At 35.1% G+C, this 26291-nt stretch overlaps 1 protein-coding gene across 1 annotated transcript; it reads left to right on the top strand.

Annotated features, from left to right (window-relative positions):
* Positions 1-12998: 12998 nt before the first annotated feature.
* On the top strand, positions 12999-25391 carry LOC143909091 (frizzled-4-like). The gene is made up of 5 exons (XM_077426992.1): positions 12999-13059; positions 13156-13279; positions 13343-13583; positions 23849-25292; positions 25351-25391. The coding sequence occupies exons 1-5, from the start codon at positions 12999-13001 to the stop codon at positions 25389-25391; spliced, it is 1911 nt and encodes a 636-aa protein (XP_077283118.1).
* The last annotated feature ends 900 nt before the right edge of the window (positions 25392-26291 follow it).

The following is a 26291-nucleotide window of genomic DNA, read 5'->3' as shown; positions in this document are numbered from 1 at the left end:
TATGACTGAACGGCCTGTCGGTTCAAAATACTAATAGGCAATTTATTCAGGAAACACTTAAATATTTAGCAAAATATGTTGTAAATTTCGTTAAAAAAATTGGCAGATGCCACTTCCCCCTGCAGCCGTTCCATAAATTTTGTCAAAGACGATCGAGATATTTTCATAATAATTAATCATTCAATATTAAAATCAACTACACAAGAAACACTTGTTGCATTCTGCATACATACTTAGATATACCAATTATGACACGGTCAACTCTCATAACTTTGATTCGAATAATTGTTATAAATTTATAATACAATGATTTGAGATTGTTGTTTTTAGGTAAAATGTAAATACAACGAATAAATTCTCATTTCCAATTAATTATTTTTATTAATTTTTATACATTAACTAAATTTAATTAATTAAATCTTTATTTTTCGAGAAAATTAAATATTTCTTTAAATCAAATTTAACATCATGCGGTCAAAATAAACATATTTTAAAGTCGACATACACAGCATAATATTCATACTTTTTATAAATGTTCAAAATACATTTTATGCATATATTATTTTGATTAAAAAACATTTAAAAATAATTCAACCATTTAAAGCAAAGTGTGTGTATAATATATTTTATTTTATTTTTATTTTACGTAGATATACACCAGGAAGTCCTAACAGGTAAACACCAATGCGCCTTCCTAGACAGTTAATTACAAACATAAATCGCTGTATTTCGAAAGACTGAAGAACACGAAATTAACAATTTATTAATTAATGATTTAATCCATAGAGACATCTATTTATTTAGACTTGTAAATAACTTTTTACATATTGTACATAAATCAAATTCAGATATTTATGACATAGCGGGTAGGATGGTTTTTGCCAATTTGATGGAGGAACCGTTTCAACAATGAAATCAGATACATTGGCAAACTCTGATAGGAAACGATCGACTTGGAGTCACAAATATCCAAGTCAGACCAGCAGCATTACAGAAAATACTTGGAATAAATCCTTTTCAATCGAGGTCGATTGGGAACGAACCCGGCGTCCTCTTGGCACCCGAGGGCGCCAAATAAGTTAGGGCGCCGAACGATGCGCCAAAGGCGCTTTAAAATTTAAAATTAGAGCGCCAAAGGCCATTCAAAATTTTAGATTAGAGCGCCAAAGGCGAAAGTTCTTTCTGATGGTGATTAGAAAAAAATGCCCGAGGGCATCATCGGGTGTAAGGCTGGCACTGCTTAGCGTTAAGCAAAAGTCCAACCACCGAGCCATACTGCTGGCTATTTGTCGTCTGCTGGCTAAGTCTGACCAGCAGCGTTAAAGATTAGCATGGGATCGAACCCGGTAACCTCTCGGTGCTAAACATAAACGCAACCACCGAGCCATACTGCTTGCAAATTATAATTGTTACTTTTCCAATTCCGATGAATTTGTTTTCCATATATTTAAAACCTGGTCTACAGACTTTTTAAAATAAGCCTTGCTGGGGTGAAAACATTATACATATGTACATATATACATACCTATGATTTTCTTTGCGGAACCGACAATCTTGCCCCGTGAATTTCAACACACTTCCTCCTAGAGGCGATCGATCGAGACGCAATAAAAATGCAATCTGATATATGGAACGCGTGCACACATTCGCATTAAATTGCAACCGTATAAAAATTGTGAAACGTACGCCCCTGGCGGTGTGGTCCAGTCGTGTAGTACAAATGTATGCGCCCCCATACATCATTATACATGTGGCCGCACAAAAGTGTACGCGAGCGCTTCAGGTTCTTGCTTTATAATATTATTAGCCGGGCATCATCTCGAGCCTTTTATCTTGCTGTCTTTTTTTTCATCCTCTCTTTCTCCTCCTCCTCCTCCTCCTCCTCCCCAGTCCTCCTTCTTATTCTTCTTGGGTTATTTTTTACGAGACCGACCGGTTCGCCCTCAGTCTTCGACTCGTCCTTTATGGCCTTTTTCTATCTAATTCATAATTTGTCGGGTTGTGCGGGTTATTAGTGTGGTTTCGCTGTGGAAGATCCACACCTTTCATTATCGAGGAAGCGTCTCCCATTATGTCGGAACCTGGGGCCTAATTCAATTTGAATGATACCTTCGAAATGTTGCTGGCATCTTTCCCCTGCTCTCGATATATTATACACACGTACATATGTTCATATGTTCGTGTTTCCTAGATCGTTTCATTCCGTGCGTGTCAATATTTTCATCTTTTCATGCCACACGATAAGAAAATCACTCGTCTGCATCTGGATCAACGCATGGGAAATTCAAATCGCCGCTCGTTATGTTTCTATCGAGTTTTTAAGACTGAAGTTTTTTCCATTGAGAGTTCTAAGAATATAATCATGCAAACTAACACGCTTGAGGCAACTTTTCGAAATACAATATATTCAGATAAAAAAGAAAGAATTTTTATTTTATTGCTCTTTCCGTAATATTATTATCATTGTAATTTTATGTTGCAAAATTTTTCGCTACACGCAGAAGCAGTGAATGGCAGTAAAATTTGCACATTAAATGAAGGTAATCAATATGAAACAAATGGCAATACAATTTACAGTATCAAAATCGTGTTTCTTTTCGTATTTGCATGTTTTATTTTTCATATGTTCCATCGTGCCATGAAAAGTCACCCTAAGGGCGAAATCACACAGGGTAGAACGGCACGTCGTGTGCTTGGCTCTCCGTTGTCAGGGGTCTCCTATATTTCTTCAAATATGGGATACACCGCTATCCATCACTGTCAAGCAAGAATAAATACAAGCATACAATTTTATCGAAAACACTGTAGGGCAGAGCATCGCAACGTGAGTGCCGCGGCACACGTAGAAGCGTATAGCACCATATAGATCTAACGCGTGCGAGCGAGAACGTGTGTGAGGGTTGCGTGGCTCTGCTCTAGGGGGGTGATTTTGGGACGGTGTGTGCTAGGCGTTTCATTAATATGTGCTGGGCATGGGATAGTTTTGCCAATTTAATTGAAGAACCGTTTTCAACAATGAAATCAGATAAATTGGCAAACTCTGATAGGAAACGATCGACTTGGAATTACAAATAGCCAAGTTTGACCAGCAGCACTAAAGAAATACTCCGAATAAATTCTCTTCAATCGAGGTCAACCCAAGGCTTGAGCATGGGAACCTCCCGGTGATTATCATTAACGCAACCACCGACCTATATAACTGGCTAATATAACCTCCCTTATATAACTATATCAAGCTTCTTAAAAAAAATATTCAAACGCTTTAATTCTTAACTTTAATCAAATTTTTACGTTAATTTTCAACTTTAATCAAATGCTTTCACTCCGGTAATTATTTTTTTATTAAACTTGTTTGGAAATATAAATTACAATAATTACAATTCCAATCTAAATTACATCTTTATATCCAAAAATTTCCTTCGAACAACAAGGTACATAAATAACGCATACATATTAAGTGCATTGTTACTGAATGTTTTTGTTGAAAGCTTTTATTTATTGTAAGTCAATCAAGATATATGTTGTTCGTTTGAATTTTTGATGCATAATTTTTATTTAGAATTTATTTAGTAAAAAAATCAAAATTAGAGCAAAAGTTCACTCGAAGAAATATAATATTATACTTCAACATGCACATATTTAAATACGTATAATTATTCAAAAATAGATTTTGGAATCATACTACTAATATTAAAATGAAGTGTACAACTCGCGAATGTTTACAATCTGAATGATCTTCTCATAAATAAATAAAAGCTTTTTTCAATCGAATGCAAATAAGAAGATGTTTACATTTCGACTTCCTTCCAGACGCCAGACATATATTACACAACATATGTAAGTACATACATACGTACATATTCGCACACGGGCAATCTGACATTTGAAGCTTTAGTACGTGCAAGAATTAATCAACGACGTATCCATATAAACACGGAATGGCGGGAGAGTAAAATAATAATAATGAGAACGCAGATCGAAAAAAGAAGATAAACTCCGATCGTAGACGCTGAATCAATAAACAAAAGAAGACGAAAAGAAGTCACGATCGCACACACAAGAGCGCGGATCGTTTTGATTGCTACGTTGAATTTTTACGTAATGACGATGATAATGAAATATTTCTCCGTGTGTACGCCATATTGTTCCGTGGGGAATATGGTCGGGCTTTTTTTTATTATTCCTTTTGTAATTTTTATTCGGTCGGGAATTAATTGTCTACGCTTAATGAGTTTCTCTTTTTTAATACAATAAGAAGAACGGGGAACGGTCACGAAAACATCGCTCTTAGATCACCCGTCCATAAGAGCGCGTGGAGCACACAAAGTTGTATCTACATATACAATTTTTGTATTTTTTTTATTTTTTTCGTATATACGATTCGAGCTCTGGGCATAATTAAGCGTGTGGGCGCGATTCAATCAAATTAATATGATCGAATCGGGTTTTGATGAAAAGATATACCGGTTTTATCTGCGAGCCGGCCTCGACACGGCCAAATTATATGATCGACGTATATTAGCCGATGAGCGTATGTAAATTTCATTAATTAATAATAATATATCTTTATGGTATTCTGTGTTTATTTTTTTTTAATAATAATAATAATAAAATTTTCATGTTTGATACGCCACTGGTTCAGAGCGCGTAAGTCACCAAGTGCATATGTGCAATGGCGTCCTATCATAAAAAGAGTATATGTATGTATATGTATCTATAATAATTCTATGTAAAACTTTTGATTAATTTAATCAACTATAATGAATATATTGAGTACAGCTGAATTGCCAGGCATTGATTGGGTGGATGAAAGATGAAAAAAAAATGAAAATTGAACTTTATTAAAAAATTCATTTAAAATTATTATAAATCCTTTTTCTAAGCTCCAAACTCTTCCAAAGACCATTTAAGGTATAACTGCAATACTAAGAGATGGCATAACAAATTTAGTTATTCGGAATAAAAAAACTGCAGATTTGCATAGCGAATAAAAGTAATATATATTGATATTTATATGGTAATACACATTGATATTTATATGGTAATACACATTGATATTTATATTAAATTACTAATAAAATATTACACGCACGACTTTTTAATAAGTAATTTAAAAAAAATTGTTGTAAATATGTACATACGTACAGGTTTGTTACTGAGAGTTGGCGCGTTCTCGTGCTAAAGGGACAGAGAGTCGTTTTATTATTGAATGCAGTGTGACAGCATGCTATACACCTATTCACTGACACTACACAAGCGCATTTGTTCGCGCCAACTCTCGGTAACAGACCTACATACAGTGGCGGACTGGCCATACAAGCGAACATGCCCGATGGCATGTGGGCCCCACTATCTGTTAGAAAATAGGGGCCCTCAGTAAAATTAAATAACTTTTTAACGTGTGTAAAAATTTATAGGATATTGCACTTTGGGACCTAAAGTTTGGGTATTTTAACAAAACGAATTTCTTACGATATACACAAACAATTAATACCTGCTTTAACAGCCCAAGGATCGGTTAACTTTTTTTTATTAGGCTCGAAATGTAAGTTTCAACATTTTCGTGGGCCCTTTTGCCGGGCCCATTTCCAACCTTAAGGTTATGTATATGTATATACCAATACCTATGTAACAACTACATACTGAAATAAAAATGGGAATAAACAAATTTCTGTGAATAATATAAACTGAATTGCTTAAAACAATTTTGATAGGACGATTCATCATCAACCAGCGATTTAAATTTACTTCATAATAACATTTAATTATACTTCGACGATATAGTAAGATTTAAATACACAATTTTAAACAGTTTCGGAATATAAAATCTATTCCTTATCTAGACACAACCATGTATACAGAAATATAGGATAGGGGCCCCCTCCCCAAAATCCCGATTTTAGATTAACATTAACTGAAAATATTATGCATTTTTTTCAGGGACGTAATAGGGGGGCGCTCGCCTCCCTAAATTAAGGAATAGTGTGAATTTAGAAAATATTATGAATTTAACGATTAATGATATACTATGGATCTATGAATGCTACTGTATGTTACTTTTGGGTATCTAATAAAATAATCGCTGCTATGTGCTTTGAAAAAAAAAAGATTTTATTATTTCGAAACAAGTATATTTTGGTTTTTAAGTAGTATGCCTTGGATAAAATTCTTAGAAATTGTTCATCCTATGGAGCGAATCGTTAGAAAGGTCCCCTTTACTTTATTTTGTCTCAAAAACAATGTGTAACGTTTATTTTTCCGAAAATTCGTATATTTTTTGATTTCAAGAAAGGTTTTAAATTAATATTTTACTGAATCGGTTAAATCACAAATGATTTTATTTCTCCTATTTTATTTTATTTGCAGACGTCCATTCTCTCACAAAACAACGAATGAAATGGATTTAAACTTCATGTGTAACGAATTCGGTTCAAAACAAGTTTTAGTTATTTAATATAAATAATAATAAGTCACACAGAGCCATACACATTTTTCTATATTATGTAAACGTGATCAGCGATCGATTATGAGTTCGAATTTTTGCATGATCTCAAAACTTTTTCTATTGTTATTACGTACATAGAAAAAAATTTTCGCCTGCGGCGCTTTTTTCGCTTTTTAGATAATATTTTTTTATAATTATTTTTTCAAAAATAAGCTTATTTTTTTCATATTTTAAAACTCAATAAGGTGTATGCAAAGAATATTTTCCATTTTTAAACAAGATTTATTGAAAATTTTTCAATTTGACCAATCTTTGCCTGCCCCTCCCAAGAAAAAGCTGAAATGACGTCCCCTATTGTTTTATACCGAAAGTAAAAACCGCTTTTATGCCGCATTCTTTTATGATGCAATCTATTTACCTAGGACAAGGGTTAAAACGAAATTTGCAATGTAATTTATATTTAATTTATGTATGGATCTATTTTGCTTTTGCCATTTTTCTTGTACTTAAATTAGTTTATTCCCATTTTTGAATTTTTTTTATCCTTGATTTTTAGCGTGATGGAAAGAAGAAAATTTTGTCATATGGGGGGGGGGGGACAAATTTTTTTAACCCTGGGTGGGCCCCCTTTGACTCCTGGCATGTACTGATTTCAGTCCCAGTCCGCCACTGCCTACATATATGTTGTTTTTCAAAAACGCTAGGTTATTATATATGGACGTGCATTTGTATAACTCATATACAGTGGCGTGCCGTGAAATTCTCCCTATTTTTGTCGCACAGCCTGACTAACGGGCGCGTGAGCAGGATATAAGGATACTAGAAGACGTCATACCGAGTCCATGGACAAGCGATAAAAACAGGGACAATTTCACAGCTCGCCACTGCTCATATATGATATAGTAAATTTGATTATGTAAGTATAACATACATAATTACACCAAATCTATATACATATAATCTTTATCCAATATTATATCACTTTATGTTTAGTTATGCAATGTTCTATTTAGTCATGTTTTAGTTTTTATTATTTTATTTTTCATTTGTTTTTCTCTATACACCATTTCATGTAATTTGTAAAAATCTATAATTGGACTCGGATGTTATTTTGTTACATTTATTTTTTATTTTTATGCATTTCTACATCTGTTGATTTTTCAATAAATAAATAATAAAATATGTAGTATATAAAATGCTTATTTCGTCACACACGCACACTAACAACCAATGCGCATGTGTATGTATTATTTTATTTATTCTTTTTACAATTGTAACTCACTTCAACATGACCAAATTGAGCAGTTCATTGTTCTAGTTCACTTTTACATCTCTTCAAAGATGAAATATGAAGAGGCCACGGCAACAATCAATTTAGATATAAATTAGCTCAGAGTAGGTGATCTTTTCACTTCGTGGATTTCGAAGTGCACAAATGTGTGAACCGGGCCAGGTATTCTTTAACTTGGTATGTATAGTATATTACTGTATCTACATTTCAAACTACATATGTATGTCGTTAATTTGAAGAAAGTTATAATAGAATCGCACAGGTAGAAAGTGAAAGTCAACACGTTAGAGAAGAGGAATATATAGAAGAAGTGAAAAAAAATAAACGGAACTCAATTTGAAGAGAATCGATCAGTCATTTTGAAGTTGAGTGGTATTATTATTTATTTTCAGCGTAGAATTTTTTTTGTACCCTTTGATGGTTTTCACCGGCTATAATTACTTATCGATGGAGAAATCTCACATATAATACACTCCATCGAGAGATAACACACACCCACGTACACACGCCAGGTGACACAGTTCTGACAGCAAAAACGACTGCTCTTTTATGTAAACCGCTCTTCTACACACCGACATAAAAAAAAACACGATAAAAACCAACTGTACTTTTTCATAATGAAAATGCACATCGATACCATCGCAAAATTTATACATAAGAAGTCATAAAAACGATGTAAGATAAATTTTATACGTCGTCTTTTATTTCACATTTCCCGGCTACTTTTCATCGCTTAATTAATTTACATACGCGCGGACGAATTGAGTTTTTTTTTTCATCGGTTTTTATCGAATTTTTTCAAGTTAGTAAAATTTTTAAAACGACCGGTATTCGAATAATGCATCCGTCACGACTGCGGAGAGGCGTTCATCAAAAGAAGAAGCAATTAGAGGCCGGTCGCTAAAAGCCAGTTTTTATTACTGTAGAGGGGTGGGGGGGGGGGGAAGAGGAGAGGAGGATAATCTCGAAGGTTGGGACCGCGCGGAATACGGCCATAAAAGAGACCCATCCTACACAATAAAACAATAAATACCAGCGCATTACCGAAAAAGTTCGAATTTATCGACGGAATCTTTTAATGGCCGGCTCGGCGTCTGTCAAAAAATCGTCTGTCCTCTCTGCACGTGACAAAAAGTTGAAGTTTTGAGTTTGCAGAATCGTCGCCGGTCCGTTTCGGGATTCTTCGGCGAGCAGACAATTGGCTGGGTGTTTTTGCAAGGCGTGTTGAGCGGGCCGGTGGTGGGCCGACGGGCATGCGGCCATTGCGGCCATTGCGGCCCTGCGGCTGGCGGCGCCCCTTTGTGTCTTCTGCGGCCGCATTCCGTCATGCTTTTTGCTGGGGCCGCATGAGCTGTCCAGAGCCGCTGCCCTGCCGATAAAAACCTTTCATCTGCCCTGATCCGCTATGCTCATCATCACTCTTGATGTCTTCAATGAGTACTTTCATCAGATAAAGTACTTTTTAACGTAGAACTACGTCTACGCGTGAGAGTACATATTACTATATTAGCGATTGGAGAAAAAGTGTTGCCTTCAAATCACTAAGAATCCGTGATTAGTCTTGTAACTGCTTCAACAATGAAACCAAGCAAATTTGGCAAACTATGATAGGGCCGGGCCGCACCGTGCGACTTGCAAGCGACTTCCGATCAATCAACGGAATTATTGTACATGACCAACAAGCGACTTTGTGTGTATGTGTCTGGGATGATAAGAGACGGTGGGCCTGGTTTCACCAATTCTCGTTAAATGAACTCTTCGTTTCTATACTTGAATGTAATTTGTAATCAATTTTTAATAAGATTAATAATTTTATGTTTGTCACCGCACCGCGGGCACCGTGCGATTTGCGAGCGACTTGGTTGAGGGCGACCAGACCAATGCATGCAGGTAGATGGGATATGCCACACCCGTCAACTTGTTTGTCGCACACATTTCCATACATTTTTTCGTGTCGCGCAACTAGTCGGCCGACAAAGTTGCACGGTGCGGCCCGGCCCATAGGAAACGATTGATTTGGAGTCACAAATAACAGTGCAGAATAAAATAGAATAGATCATACAACGAATGCTTCTTTTAAATCTAAGTCTAACCTGGGCTCGAACTCCGGACCTCTCATGTACATGCTAACCGCCTCAAACAAAACATCAAACACAAAACATCCATGACGTCACTGCATTTTGAATCAAAGTTGAGTATTGTTTTTTCCAATTATATTCACAAAACTCCACGTTCAAAACAGCTGTGACTAAAAATAAATAAATTTAGTTTATTTTTGGTATTTTTGTTTCTATAAATAATTCAAAACTAGGATACAAGTCATAATCGGACTTGTTATTAGTAGAGGTAGGACCAGAAGCGTGCTTTTTCCAGGAAACAGGGCAAACTACAAAGCTAGACAGCATAAAAAAGGTTCATAATAAAAATGAACAAAGCATGGCGAACAATGAACAATTAATGGCGCAAAGTTGGTACGCTCTTTAGTTATTAGTAGTTAAAAGTTAAATCAACAAGCAGTTTGACTTAATATTGTAATGGTAATACTATTTGAGTGTAAATATACTTAAATAAATCAACCATTTTCTGTCATAATTTATTTAGATTAATATCCTAACTTTCGTGGGGTATTTTTTGGACTCACAAACTTATGTATAGTATTTGAAGGCAAATTCATGAATAAGATTTAGTAATACGAAATTGTATACCGTATGAAAGTATTTACATATATAGATAGGTGTGTCAAAAAATTACGCATGAGGGTTAGATCTGTTACGCAAGATTATGTCTATAGCATGTCTTACTCACACATTTATTGTTTCTTCTTTAATTTAGTGAAATAGTTGCATGAGAATGTTCATAATGAGTAAAATTGACGTTTTCATGGTGACTGACTGCGTTTTTATAATTAAAATTTAAACTTGTATAATTTATATAAAAGCTATAATATAAAGTGGTTATTGACGTGTCTCGAAAAATTATGTAAAATAAATTTGTATTTTCAAATATGAGTCGGTCTTCTTTGCCACTGTGTACCGAAGTCGTCACTTTACAATGCTTCGGTTTACTTATCTTTTTGATACCCATCCCGATCGCAATAGCTCTTTTGAGTGGATTTTATATCTCTGTTACTCTCATACAATCCGCACTCGTTAAAGAAAGAGATAAAAGATTACCGTCGCATTGACTTGAATCGAGAAGGCGGAACGAAACTAATTGTATATTCCTATGTAATTTCGTTCTGTTCAAAGCCGAAAGGCAGTGAAGAGAATCAGTAGCGGTACACAAAGTGCATGCTTTCGTTATTAAATTAATAATAATTATTATCAAAATATTTTATATTATATTATAATTTCAATCTAACGCTTTTACAATTGTTGAAAGATAAACGTAACGTTTTTTTATCGCTGTCAATTCCCTAAGTGCCATAATACTAATGTTATATTTATTGATACGATATAAAATCGATAAGGCTTGTGTTTACTAATAGAACAAACGCAATAAATAATAAGAAATATTCTTGATGGAGCTGAATTAGATAAATACATATAGTACATAAAAATTATAAGCATGTTAGTAAGCGACAAAACATTGTAATAAAGATAAAAGATAGTGAAACTCAAAGAAAGTTATTTAAAGCAAATGGATTATTGAAAATATATTTTTTGTAATCTTTTGAGTTTGTTTTTATTTTGTAAAATAAAGTATAATCGGATGCGTCGCCGATGGTGATGGAAACCTTTCTATTTTTTATCAGTCGCACTTTTGCGTCCTTTTTCATCTACAAGCCTCAGAGCAGGTAGGAAAAGAGATGCACATATGAATTCGTCCAATTTGGAGATCTTTCAGAGCCGGTTTGTATAGTAAGCTTAAAAGTTTGTGGAAGGGACTTTCAACCAGTAAAAAAATAAACGCATCATAAAATGGTTTTCAGATTTTTTCCTATTATGGTATATGTATACACTAACACTAAAATAAGAGAATACTAAAAATAAAAATATTGTGTAAAACGATCAGAAATTATTAAACATAAGATGTAATGTGAACACAATAATTATTAAATTTTCAGTTTTACAGAAATATACTTTGTGTTTTTATTTAGATATAAAATTAGCATGTAATTTAATATTAAATTAAATCAATTGAAATTGGAAAATCTATAAAAACCACTAAGATTTCAAAGTTATAACTAGATACCGGATAGTCACAGTGCTTTTTCTAGGAATCGGGGCGGCTTAGTTTTATTTACAATGCTAGAATCCAAAAAAAAAACGTTCGGCGAACCTTTACCAATGCAATGAACAATACACAGCACCCTCTGGGTCCGTATTTTTCAAGACGTCACCTTGGTTATCCGGCCTTTAGTTATAACTAAGCTTCGGTGCTACCCTGCGCACCATTGTTAATTTTAATGATGAACCTTTTTTTTGCTCTCTAGCTTTGTATTTTGCACGCTCCACCGCCGAAGACTAGTTATAACGAAAGGAATAAATATAAACCATTTTGATCACTTAAGGTTTACCCTATTTTTTTATTGATATTTCCAGTTTAAACAATAACATAGAGAAAGAATAAATAAAACTATAATATCACTGTGACAGTATGCAATGATACACACTATAAATAACCTATTTTATCATCAACCAAGAAGAGAATCAGTCTTTTTAATATATATACGAATTATTCCTCACAATTCGTTTTCCCAAACGAATATTGCCTAGTTTATTTTTATTTTTATTATTATTAAGTTTTCTGTTTGTGGGATCCTCATATGAGCAATACTTGTGTGAATAATACTCGAATAGGCAATCTCTCCCTGTGGAAAATAGTAATAGAACCATATGTATATGTATAATAACATGAGATTAAGTCACCCCAAGACCATAATACAAATTAGATTTACATAGTTCGTTGAGTTATCCGTTTATTGAATAGAAATAAGAGAGGTAGTGTGATAGAATTGCATTACTCTTACAATATAGATAAGCGCAATATTCAATTTATTTACGAATATAGACTTTTATAGTTAATTCAGTATAAAAATCATATAATTATACAAGAAAATATCTAATTAGTTGGAAGTTTTTATTCGATTGATTAAATTGTTATATAAAAGTATCCAAGAAAAAATTCAATTGAATCGATGATTTATAATTAATATTTTAAACTTTTATATGATTTATTTATGGTTGAATTAGTCATATTCTTGATAAAAATAAATGAATGTATGCAGTGCGATAAGGTTTAGAGCCACTGCTGTTTCACATGGTGGAAGCCGTAGCACGTGAACAGGTCAGAAAGTTTAGAACTGTAGTGCGCGTTGGACGTGCGTCAAACCAATCTCTCTATACAAACGTCAACATTGTATACATTCAAACAAACTTGTATTAAATAAGTTAAATATACAAACTCTATCGTGCAGTGCATCATAAAATAATCAAAATATCGATAAAAAAAGTTAATCATAAACATTCGACTATTGGCCCGAAAGTGTTGTCTTTCGACTATCATCTTCCGTTTCTGACAGTTATGAATAGGATTTGGCCGTAATAGTGTAACGTGTGACTCAGTTTGAAATGAACGGCGGGTTATCGACCATGTCGATGAAGGTCTTCAATATGTTGTGTTGATTTTTTGAATCTCGTCATGGCTTGTCTTCGAACGATCGGCTTGGTGCTGGTGATGGCTGTCGTGGCCGTCTTCGGCGAGGATGTTTCCGAAGGTTGGGATCAGTCGCCCAAGTATAACTGTCAGAAAATCACCATACCGATGTGCCAAGGTCTTGGATATAATCTCACAGTCATGCCCAACTTCATGGAAAACACAGATCAGAAGCAGGCTGAAGAACAGGTTAATATCAATTTAAATCTACTTTTTTTAATTAGAGTGTGTTAGCAAAATGAGACGATTTTCAGTATTTAAAGGGGGAAATTTGTGTATTATTCAAAACTCAAATGGAAATATCTACGAATGTACTGGGACGATTTTCATCAAATTTTCACTGAAAAATTCAACGGAATAGTGCAAATGTGTTCTACTTTCAAGACATTACGATTCTAATAGTATTCACCTTCGAATACTATTAAAATTTTCTCTTTTAGGGGATAAATAGATAAAATTTTCTCTTTTAGGTTCATATATAATTATTTCACATATACAGAAGTTCATATGTATGTAGATCATACATGGCGTATCCATCACGATTGCCACTAATAAAAGTAGTGTACATAATTTTGAAAAGTCTTTCCAACTGTTGGTCATCAATACACTTGCAATGATCACATATGTATTTGTACCTGCTCAAATGAATTTTGACAATTCGCTTTTGTGGGGGTAAAATAGTGTATCGTCTACGATCTTGGGCTATAAAATAAGGTATCGTAGATTTTACAAACATGCCTAATTTCATTTTTATGTATGTAAATAAATCGTTAATCGATATATTCCAGTAAAATTGTCATTGTTTTTAGCTATCGCTTTATTTGCTTACCAGAAAAGAATCACAGCAAGGCTAAAATGACATGCGTAAAATATCACGATTTAATTCAAACTTTGTTTACGGCTTAATGTTATCACAGAACGATAAATAATATAATGCGATATTATAATCGTTCACACAGGAATTAAATTAAAATATCGTTTGTTTATATTGCACGTTCGCGAACTCGCTAAACTTTTTTCCTTCTCTCACTAAACGCAACTTTAATTAATGATAATGTACGTTTGTTGTTTTTTTTCTCTTCCAACCATTATAATATTTATTAGCATCATTCAAGATTAATGACTCGCTGTTTTGTCGATGTTTTTTTCTTCTTATTTAGTCGAGATTGTGCTCATTTATTTATTTCAAGTCGATTGTAATGTAGCCCGAGGCCGTTCGATATATCGCCGATTAAAACGGTGGGGCTCGCAAACTAGCACTACGATAAACAGAACTGATCCTCGTGCATTCTGAATTTAAACCTTACGGATATTATAAACTCGATATGTAAATGTACATATACTAGAGAAGATCTACAGATCGAGGTCGTCGGGCAAACCGTCGATTCAGACAAACTCGATCGAGAAACCAAATCCCCCTTCATGTAATGAATGGGCTAAATTTCCCCCTATCATTCGACGGCACATAATGGGTTATGGGGTTGCTTTACAAAGGATCGTTGGATTCAATGGGAAACCGCAACGTGGTGGAGGCATGTAAAGGGGACCTCAAATTAGGCATCTCTCATGGGAATGTTTTCGCTGTGGCGGTTTGGTTTTATTTTTATTGTAATAATTAAAATAAGTAGGTTTTGCTTTGGAACCGACCTTAATAAAGCAGAAGAAGAACTACCAAGCTTCAAACTCTTTGGTAGGAATTCAAATGGATCATACAGATGAACGGAAATGATTATCAGTTTTATAGTCTATAAAAAACTGGCCTCTGATGAAATCTGCTGCTCAAAAGAATACCAATCAAACGTTATAATGATATATATAGATAAAAGTGAAATCAATGCATACGATTTCTATCGATGTGCAAAAAACCAACCGCACAGATTGAACCTGAAATGCAGAGTGCTTAAAAAAAGTAAGTTCATTAGGGAGATTCAGTTACACTGGAGACCATTTTCTAGTTCCAATTCCCATATTCATATTTTTTCCTTCTTATTTTTGACTTTAGTTCAGGGGCTGGTCGTCTCTAAAGGCCTCAGGGCACTCCCCCACATACATTTCTCGTAACCAAAAAAAGAAAAGAAATTTTGCATATTGTTGACGACTCCTCAAAGTGGTTCGTAATTCAGTTCGGGGCAGTCGCTTATTTGCCGTAGTCCCGTGGTCGCCAACTTTAGTTTATCTGTTACTCTGGCACTTGCGAGTGTAGACAGTTAATCGAGGCACAGAAAATATTTCCGTATACAGAAGGTCGCTTTTAGTTGGCTCCGTAAAGGTCTCTTTGGGGCAGAATACGCCACCCCCTGGTCTCTTTCTTTACACGATACGAAAAATACACGAGACTGTCAACATTTCAACTATTTTTGTAAGCAATGTTAAATTGTCAATTCTTTAATCTTTATCATTGAATATTTTTATATGAATAAAGTCGATAATTTGTTTGTAAAGTCATTTTTCTTACACAGAATGTTAATAAAAATGTATGTGTAGAAGGAGGGAGGGCGACTTTATTTTCCTCGTGCCCCAACTGTTTTTAAATTCACGAGCCGCTCTTGTTTGTGTTGTTTATTTATAAGATTGTTCAAATATTTTCACATATTGTCAGTCTTCTTCAAAGCTTGGGTGTTTTTGAAGTTTGAGGTTATTTATGATACGTAACTGCGGTGAAAATTTCCGATCTTTTTTCACCAAAGAGAGACGCCATGTTTGCGTTGATGGAGGCAATCAAGCAACATCCTGGGATACAGCGAGGGTAATTTTGTCGAAACTAACAGTTTATAGAGCGGTCGGCGAGCTCAAAAGGCGTCAGGTATTTCGGGATCGGTTTCCAAGAAGTGGTTAAAAGGTGTTATTAGTGAAGCGTTTTCAGTGCCAGAAACGCTCGAAAAATACTACGTGTATACACATGTAGACGTGTATATATCTTTTTGTGCATCCAAAACGATTTTCGCATCATCAATCATAACGACTCCGTGGCCAATTATTTATAGACGCCACACACATGACGCAAATTCGATAGTAATTGGGTAGTCGAGTCGCTCGAAATTGTACCGGAATCCGACGAGCTCATCAACAACTGTGCTACTGGCGGATCTAACGTCATCAAAGATCCGCTAGAAAAGAAGATTGACCGGTCATTTCTCCATATATGCCTTATATTATGAGCACCGCTTAAGACTATTAATTTTAAAAAGCTTCGGATGCCTTAGAAATGCCTAGAATAAGGACTCTTTATAGTCCTACTTGTATGTAACTCGCGTGAAGCCCAAGTGGTACCAGACATTATATACTTTCCATATTATTAGATCTCTATCTATGGACATACATATGTACACATTATGTGTATATATATCGGATTAATGATTTTGAGGATCTTCTATGCCTAGTTCAAATAAGTAGAACGAATCCTATGTGGTTCTTATTAGTCAGTTACGACGTTCTGATAAATATACTAGAGGCTCATATTGAAGCTCGTCGAACAATATGACTAAGTTAACTACATACATATGTAAAACGATACATACATATGTTTCCAGCAGCATTAACATATCTTGCTATGGTCAGTGTGGTTACGAGTTCAAGTCCTCGGTCTGTGACGAGACAGACCTCGGTCTGTAACGAGATCGCTCGTTTCCTATCAGAGTTCGGCAATTTTTCTGATTTTCATTGAAACGATTCCTACAAAATTGACTTTCCCTCCCCATTTTTCTCGCAAAATCTTGAGTAATTATGTTATATCTCAAAGTTCGCCAGGTTTCTCTCCATAGATGTCTCTGTGGATGATTATTGTATAAAAATTCGTATCGTTGCATTAATGTTTGTTGATCGTATTGTTTACGATGTTTGCAATGCACTTTGCTATGTTTGACCATATATGTCATGTATAATTTTGAATTATGTAATAATGATGTATATAGTTTGGTGTGTTTCTTGATCTGCATAGTGTATAGTACACTCGTCGCATTGGAGCGATCTGTAATGACGATTGATTGAATAAAATAAATTCTCAGTTCAGGGCTACAGGCCGTTCATAACAGATCCCTACTTGATATCAATGAAACATTTATTTAGTTTCTACGTGCTAAACTTGTTTGGAAAAGATCTTTCGTATATTCCAAGAGTCGATGGTTCTTTGGGTAGGATACATATTTGATGATGCCATAACAGCTATTTAATTGTATGTAATTTAACATCTCATCTATGAATTGGAAGGGGTACTCGTGCCAAAATTGCGCATTCCTATGTGTCGTATTTTTTTCTCACTTTGAAGGATGACTGGTATGCTTCTTTTTTTTCTTTTGGGTTGTGGAGGTCAGTCGACCGCAGGTATATTACACAGGTTTTTGGTGTAGGTGCGTTGTAGGGACCCCCTGCCGTTAGACACATGTAAAACCTCTTCATAATCGCTCACCCCACACTGAGCTGGTCTGCTTCTTCTCGTCCATTATCTCCCATTGTCTGTCCTCACGCAATGTCCGTATGTCGTCGCCTTCAGCTCTCCCCTCCAGGTGTTCCGAATCTCATTTTTTCTAATTTTGCACCGTCACACTTGAAATGATTGCTTCTCAATTGTGCAGCAACTCTCCTGGTATTCCATGCATGTAACTAATCTTCGAATAGTATTGTGTTCAGTTGAATGCAACATATTCACAATATTCTTAGAAATTGAAGAACGTGTGTGATCTACGTAGTATCTTCATTACCAAATTAGATATCCTCCTATCATCCAAAACATTGCTGAATTGCCTGATATTGTAAATTATTATCGGGAGATGCCCGCTATCTTTGGGGGAAAAGTCTAGCTGTTCTGATGTAATGATATTCCTTGAAAGTCATCGGCGACCACAATCAGATCCACAGATCAGATAGCGAACGACGTATATCGCGTGCATTGATCACTTACACCCAAACAACGTTTTACTAATTGGTATATTGTGTTGCCGATTAGTCACTAAAGAGTCGAGCATGCGTTTCAGAAAATATCAATTTGCAACGAAGGCAATTAACAAGTGTAAGAAAAAGCCGACTTTGATCAAATTTAACAGATAATATCAGATCTAAATTTGAACTGCGCTTACTTCCTTTCATCATTTTTAAAAGAAATATTTTGAAAATTTTGTTTGCGTTCCGAAATACTTCTATCGTTTTTAGAGTCATCGTGGCGTACCCACTCAATTTCTCCAGGCACTTTTCGATTTCTAAAACTGAACCATTAATGAATAACAAGATTTCTTATCCTCTATTAATATGTGGTGATTTCATCCGACTTTAGCATCACTACCCTTCATTTAATTTTTTCTATCCCCTCCAAATGGCAAAGGAAAACTCCTAAAAAAAATGCCTTACCAGGACACGACAAATTGAGAGACAATACTGCATCCTTGAATTAGAACTTAATGATCTTTCGTAAAATAATTCTTAAGATTCTTGAGTAAATTATCCCACCCCTTCGGATTCTATTTTTTGAACCAAAATGGGGAACAAATATAGCAGAGAAGAATTCCATAACTTTCCTTCTTAAGAATGTCTTGAACAACTACTATGCACATCCGTCCATTTAGTGCTGTGTTTATAAAATTAGAATTACTCTATGCTTCAGTTCCTTCCTCTTGATGATTCCAGCATTACAATCAATAAATGCCTTGCTTACAAAATTTAGCGACCCTTATTCCACATTGCTTGTGTAATATGAAGATACCTTTCCACTTCGTTACTTCTTCTACTTGATTCATTTTGCAGTATTGAAGTTCAGCTGGGTGAGAACGGGCTTTTCGCCAGCTGATTGATCCACCATACCATGCCACGTTAATTCGATAGAAAAGGGCAATTACCGGTGTTGCGCGACAATAAACTTGTCTATCAAAGGGCCCCGCGTTCTAGTCCCCGATAGATTATCGGCAGCCAATAAATCGGCGCTATAAATTCATGTTCATTACAGTGGTGGCTTATCTGCCGACTGAGACCTCTTATCACTTTTTAAACATGTCGGCATTTTTACAAAGACCATACGATAGTGGCTTATTGACAGTTTTGCTATGTACCCACCGCAAACATCGCTCTTGCTCATCGTCATTTCCAAGAATGCTTTTGCCTCTAGCCGCTCGCTCTTCCCGCAATGCACTCCCAAGTATGCAGTACATATGTACATGACTTTGGAGTATTACTCACACTGGCAAATTTATGCACGAACTTATAACCTTTCTCGAGTGTAAGTTGTGATGGTGCAAACTTCTGATATGAAAATCTTGTCACGTATCTCAAACTTACATAAATTCATGGCTACATCTATGGCTATAGCCGTAAACTCAAAAGAAACAGAAAGTACTATCTCAGATTGATTAATAATGTAAAAAAGGGTTTTGCATTTGTTGTACTCGGAATCTAATATATAATTTCGAAAGAGACTTTGTATGTATGTACAAAACAAATTTTCTATGACGACGATTCGATATATTTTTTTTCGATTAAAATAAATTTAATAAAAAAACAAATGAATATTTACTATTAGATTCGTCATGTTTAAGCTGTTTATATTACAAATACTGAGCGAAGCCGGGCAAAACAACTAGTGTAGTATATCTAAATAGTATATACTACTAGTGGTGCTACCCGGCTTCGCTCAGTAAATGGAAATGAAAGCATTTCATAAAATTGTTGTGAATTAAAAATATATATTATATTATTTAAAAATATGAATATATAATTTTAAACTATTTTCTAATATATTTAAGAAAAAAACAGCTATGGAAAAAAATAGATAATATCTAATATATAATTTCGAAAGAGACTTTGTATGTATGTAACTATTTAAGATTTGGTGGGAGCATCGAAAACAAATCAAAGTTTCAACGAAGACTATATCGATATCGTTAAACATTATTTTTTTTTCGATTCAAATAAATGAATGTTTACTATTAGATTATCCATGTTTATATTTATATTAGCTGTTTATATTACAAATACCGAGCGAAGCCAAGTAAAACCACAAGTTATAAAATAAAAGAACACAAAAAATTATGGTTATATATATAATATAATATTTGTACACTTAAAAAAAAAACTCTGATACAAGACTTACTCATTTGAAAAACTACAAATCCATTGTTTTTGTTAGGTCATCATTTTAATATCAAATGCGGGCATTTGAGTTATTTCTACGACAGAAAAATATAAAGCAACCTAAAATGAATGAAATGCGCATTAACGCATCCTGTATCCATATATTTACATATAATAATATTTCATATTATTATTCATAATATCTCACAATATACATATATTCACTTTCGTCATGTTGCCACGTCTCTCGAGAGTTATAAATATAATGACTAAGCACCATATTTTTTTTATTTATTATTTCATGTTTTTTAAATGCGCACTTTTTAATTGTTCAAAGATCGATTTTTTTTCTATTTCATACTACAAATAAACATTGCTCAATGTAACATTTTTTATTTAACAGAAATATATTTATTTAATGCGCGATTTATTTCTTTCTAATTCGCAAATGATTCGTTCTAAGGAGCAAGGCTATTTTTTTCTTAATGCACCATTAAATCGTACCCATTATTTTTCATGTGTAAATAATATTAACAATACATTCTACTGTAATTTATTGTCTTAATTGATCCATTTTTTTAAACCCTTTGGGTTTTTACTTCCACATGTCGACATTAGGAGACTCGCTCAAAGTCATTGAAATTCCAGTCCGTCTCTAATGTTAATTTTGCTGCTGCAGATGGGATACCACTTGTTCGGTCCAAATTGGACTCGAATATTTTGTCTCCATAAAATTATATTTTTTTGTTCAATGCCCAAACAAAAATGCTTTTAGTTTTCATCTTGTTATTTCATTACTTGCTTAAGGGTGCGTTTGCATTAGCTAAAATAGTTAAGCCGTTTTATGACCAGCTTTCCGGTAATGGAACCCTCTTTATTCATCCGAAGGTAATTTTGAAATGGACTCGGAAAAGGTCTCCCTACCTTTGTATTGTGTCCATCCATCGATCTGTTTGTTTTGTCTGTTTTTCCAGTTATTGTTTATCTGGTGTCCATCTCCGTTGTCGGTAATCCTCTGATAAGTGTATTTATGGCGCTCGGCGGCAAAACGCTTTTAGACCCGGTTTTATTGCACCGAACCCTCTCTATACCTAGCGGCGCTCATAAAACGACCCAAATGCCTTTTAACTTTTGTTATTAATTTTTTTTTATTGCACCGACGATTCGCTTTTACTGCCCGAGCTTATTGCGAACTCATAAAAGCTTTTATTGGAAACATCCTCGAAATAATAACAACAAATAGATCCGTTCTGGGCTGATAGCCGATTGCTGCATAGCATCAGTGATGCTATGCTAAGCAAATTTGACCTGAAAACATGTCAGTGCTGACTTATTCATATCCCATGAAGTAATAAATATGTGCATGTTTTGTAAAAATGAGCATATAACGGTTCAGACTTGAGCCAGACTAAAGTCAACGTAATTCAACACCGACACTAGAGTAATTAGGTCAAGTTTGTCTTAACCGCACTTGAACTCTCCAAGCATACATACATATATATATCGAATTCAGTACTTCTAGTGGTTTTATATTCGAGTGGCGACTTGGAGGATGTTTATCAATTGAGGAAGACTCGTACGTGTATCTACTCGTATTGCTTATTTTTTTTGCCAGCGGTCGGCGCTTCTCTTCTGATGAATCAGTCGTTGCACTTGCCTTTTTGTCTACATACTGCGGCGTTTCTTCTTCATCTATTTTTATTATTTCTTTTGACGATGACGACTGTGTGTAATTTATATGCCGAATGCGTCTCTGTACGCCTATTTACTTAGAATAGAAACGGATAGGCATGTTAGCTCGTCTTCCATAAATAGAAACTATGCTAAAATCTACCCTGGCTTGCCTAATTTTACATAGCGGCTCGTCCTAGTAGAAAATTGAGCTGATGTCTAATTATGAATTTTGCAGTTCATTGGCACACAAGCAGACCCGATTGGATCTCTTGTGTGCGTGTGTGTGTGTGTGTATGTGCATTTTCACAACCGGTTTGCAAATGGCGTGTTTTCTTCCCCTTTCGGCCATATTACGCGCTAAAAGCCTTATCGTTTGAATCGTTCAATCGAGCCGCCACGGAAAAGTGAATTAGTGCTCTCAAATTATAGCAATTAGCGTTTATGATGGCAAAAGCTGGTCGTAGCGGCAGATCAAAGGATTCGAGGGGTTTACCCCATTACGATAAATATACTTCGCGTAAATTTAAAATCATAACTGCATGAATGAGGAATTAATTTTTATTTCCAAAATATAATATCGACAATATTATGTTTCGATCAAATGTTCACCGGTGAAAAGTTGACATTTTGTGATCGCCGGTCGAGGCTATGGAATATGTCACCTTTTCAGCCAGTCACTATAAAATTAGTAATTAAGGCTTCGAGCCACGTTATCTCTTCGAGACCGCCTCTCCCTCGTAATTGCGGTTTATCTCTCGTCGCCGAACGCTACAACCTCAAAGCTTCTTCGTTATAATTGTATAAATTAAAAATAATAAAAATCAATATATTTTATTCAGTTCTCTCCCTTCTTTTTTATTGATTTGAGTGTGTTTGTTTTACACTTCTATTTTCTCACAAACGGTTCACATGCATTTAAAATTTGTTTTTTTGTCGAAGCAATGCTTGCGCTTAGAGCTAATATTATACATAAATAAATGCCTTCCTCTCTTAGTGTGCCGCTGTTTATTTGTGTACATATTCTTCTCTTAAGATCTTTTCGCTTTGCCGTCTACATTTTTTTCATGGTTTAAATAAACAATCAAAACTCTTTAAAGCGTTTTTCATGTTAATTTTTTTTTGCGGGGAAAGGGGGGGGGTTAAGAGTGGATTTCGTATTAATTTCCTTCGAACTTGGAGCACTGAAGCAAGTCAGTCGACTTTGAAGTGTAATTTTATCTTCCACCGGTTTCAAGCGCAGTTCGACGTGGTGTGGTCCATCGAAATGTCGAAAGATAACCGACCGAACGACGACCGTCTGCGGTTTGTGTCGTCGTTTTTCGGTTTCGAAGCTTATAAAAAGATAAGTGAAACAGTCGGCGAAAAGACAAAGGCGATCTCTGAGAGAAGTGGTGCTTCCACTTTTTCTTCTGTTTGTCGTGCCTCCGCCGAATGATATAAACTTCTCGAAACCCGTCAATCTTCTATTGTCCATCAACAGAACGCTGTTCCCCATCGACATACACAGTAACGGTTTCAGGGAAGCTCAACATTTTTGCACACACATGTTCCTTTTTAGATGACATCGTTGGTTCTAACATAACAACAGCTATTGTTTTTTATGGTGCAGTGCCCAAAATAGCATGAAAATCGTCCATTTGTGTATCGAATTAATCAACACGCATGTAGCATTATGATTGTGCCTTATTTTTTACCGTCATTAATGTTCATTGTTTTATTTGTTTTAGTTGCTAAAGTACATGCCTCTGGTGCAGCCTCAACAATGCTCGGAAAACATCCGCTACTTCTTGTGTTCCGTCTTTGCACCACTTTGTTCAGAGCACGTCCGTGGAGCTATAGCCTCCTGCAGATCGCTGTGCCTTACAGTTCGCAACGACTGTCTTCCCAGAATGGCCGGTCTGGACTTGGAATCTTCGCTTTTCAACTGCTCGCGTTTTCCAGACTCCGAAAATCAAATATGCATGCAGAACCCCAACAACACTGACACAACAGCCAAGCAGAAACCCATCGACGACGATGAAACCTGGTGGCCACTGAGGAATTCCAACGGAAAGCACTCAGACTCTCAGTGTCCTCCGAATTTCGTCAAAGCAAGAGACTCTACTACTCTTCACTGCATACCCAAATGTGGCAAAGACGCATTTTACAGAATTGAAGATAAACGCTTTGCGGCATCCTGGTTCACTGGGTGGGCTTGGCTTTGTTTCTTGTCCACTTTGTTCACTTTGCTGACATTCTGTGTGGATTCGTCCCGTTTCCGATATCCCGAAAGGCCAGTTATATTCCTGGCAATGTGCAACAATGTCATAGCGATGGCTTACATCGTCAGGGGATCAAATGGTTCCAAGTCTTTAAGCTGCGCTGAACCTTCAGGTGGTGGAGACAGTTATTTAGCAGTAGACGGTTTGGAAAGTGCCTCTTGTACTTTCCTATTCCTCGTTTTGTATTACTTCAGCATGTCTTCCAGTGTGTGGTTCGTCAATTTGACGATTTCTTGGTATCTCAGCGCAGCCAAGAAGTGGTCCACGGAAGCATTGGAGAATATATCATCTTATTTTCACGTAGCAGCTTGGACAATACCAGCAGTGTTTGCCGTTGCTGCTTTAGTGCTTCATAAAGTATCAGCAGACGAATTGACAGGGATTTGTCAAGTATCTGATGCTGCAGTCATCCCATTTACTGTCATACCCCACACAGTCCTTCTATTTTTGGGTTGTCTCTTGGCTTGTCTGGGTGGTGCAGCTTTAATACGAGTGAGGAGGGCTGTGAAGTTGGTCGGCAGATCGACATCAAAGTTGGAAAGACTGATGTCCAGATTAGTAGCGTTCGGTTTGCTATTTATCGTGCCGGCATTGGGTAGTTTAAGTTGTGTTTTATACGAGTCATTCAATAAACCTAGATGGCAGTCGCTCTCATTATCGGCCGCATTCGAATGCCAGTATCAATCTGGATGTTCTCAATTACCTTCGACTGGAGTTGGAGTCGAGATCGCCTTGTTGAGGTTGTTCTTATCTCTAGCTGTCGGAATAACTACGGGAATGTGGGTCTGGTCTGGTAAAACTTGCAGAGTGTGGGGTTCCTTGTTCACTAAAGCGCCCAATAAACCAAAAATTGGCTATCGGCAAGCCCCAACCATGCTGATGATACCCAATAGAACATTAATCGGAAGAAGTATGCATGTTTCACATGTATGATGGACTTTATTTGAGTGATTAATCTGTGTAAATAGTAATTGACAATTTATCTTTAAGCTTTTGTAATATTGTGTAAATATATATTTATTAATGTATTTTTTTTTAAATAAATACTCTAAATAAAACTCACTTTGTATGTGAGTGGAAATTTGTCTTCAGTGAAGATGCTGACTTATTATGTGAAAAGATTTGATAATAAAAATATTATATTATAATAAATGTGTTATACTTTTCTTCCTCGAATGATTAAAAATCAAAAAATTACAACAAATGGTAAATGTAAATAAAAGAATGGGCAAGGGAGAAAATTTTCAAATAATATATTACAATAAAAAACCAGTTTTGATGAAAAAAAGAATAATAAGTGTAGATTTAGAAACAATTTTTAATATAATTTATTTTGTTTATATGGAAGATTAAGATTTGATTAGCGGCACCTATGAAAATTGACTAAATCTACGAAAAGCAAAGTTGTAAACCAAGTTTATTAAATGCAGATAGGTATAATCATGCCTCACTAAAATACTAAAACATTTTATACAAAATTAAAAATCAAATTTTTTTTTTCATAAAAATAAAAATTATTAAACTTTAATTAAAATAATAAAAAAAAGTATTTACAAGAATTTTAACGCATATTTTTCTGCGTGTAAAAATTGAGTCTCATTTTGTATGATACATGAAATTTTGATTTATATATAACATTTTAAGAATATGTACATGTACATGTTTTTCGTTATTGAATGGTAAATATAAAATATCAGAAATGGATGCGGTACCAAAATTCCAGTAATTCGTGTTCAGAAATGGTTTGGTGGTTACTGGTCACAAAGTACTCGTCAGAAATTCTCTATAACGGAACATCTGGCAGCGGAAAGTCCATCATACTAACGATAACTATCAAATTGAGAAATTGAGTGCTAAAGATTTTCATGGCAAAAATTGTCTTTGTGACCACCGCAATGTGACGAATAGT

The sequence above is a fragment of the Arctopsyche grandis genome, chromosome 3 (assembly GCF_051622035.1).
Source record: "Arctopsyche grandis isolate Sample6627 chromosome 3, ASM5162203v2, whole genome shotgun sequence".
NCBI classification, from domain to species: domain Eukaryota; kingdom Metazoa; phylum Arthropoda; class Insecta; order Trichoptera; family Hydropsychidae; genus Arctopsyche; species Arctopsyche grandis.
Note: the sequence above shows the minus strand (reverse complement) of the source record. Positions and strands in the feature narration are given on the sequence as shown.

Excerpts from the sequence above, each read along its gene's own strand:
- LOC143909091 (XM_077426992.1), top strand. The coding sequence starts at position 12,999 with ATGGTGGAAGCCGTAGCACGTGAACAGGTCAGAAAGTTTAGAACTGTA. Across the intron at positions 13,280-13,342 it reads GTTATGAATAGGATTTGGCC|GTCTTCAATATGTTGTGTTG; the intron begins GTAATAGTGTAA and ends ATGTCGATGAAG. Across the intron at positions 13,584-23,848 it reads AGAAGCAGGCTGAAGAACAG|TTGCTAAAGTACATGCCTCT; the intron begins GTTAATATCAAT and ends TATTTGTTTTAG.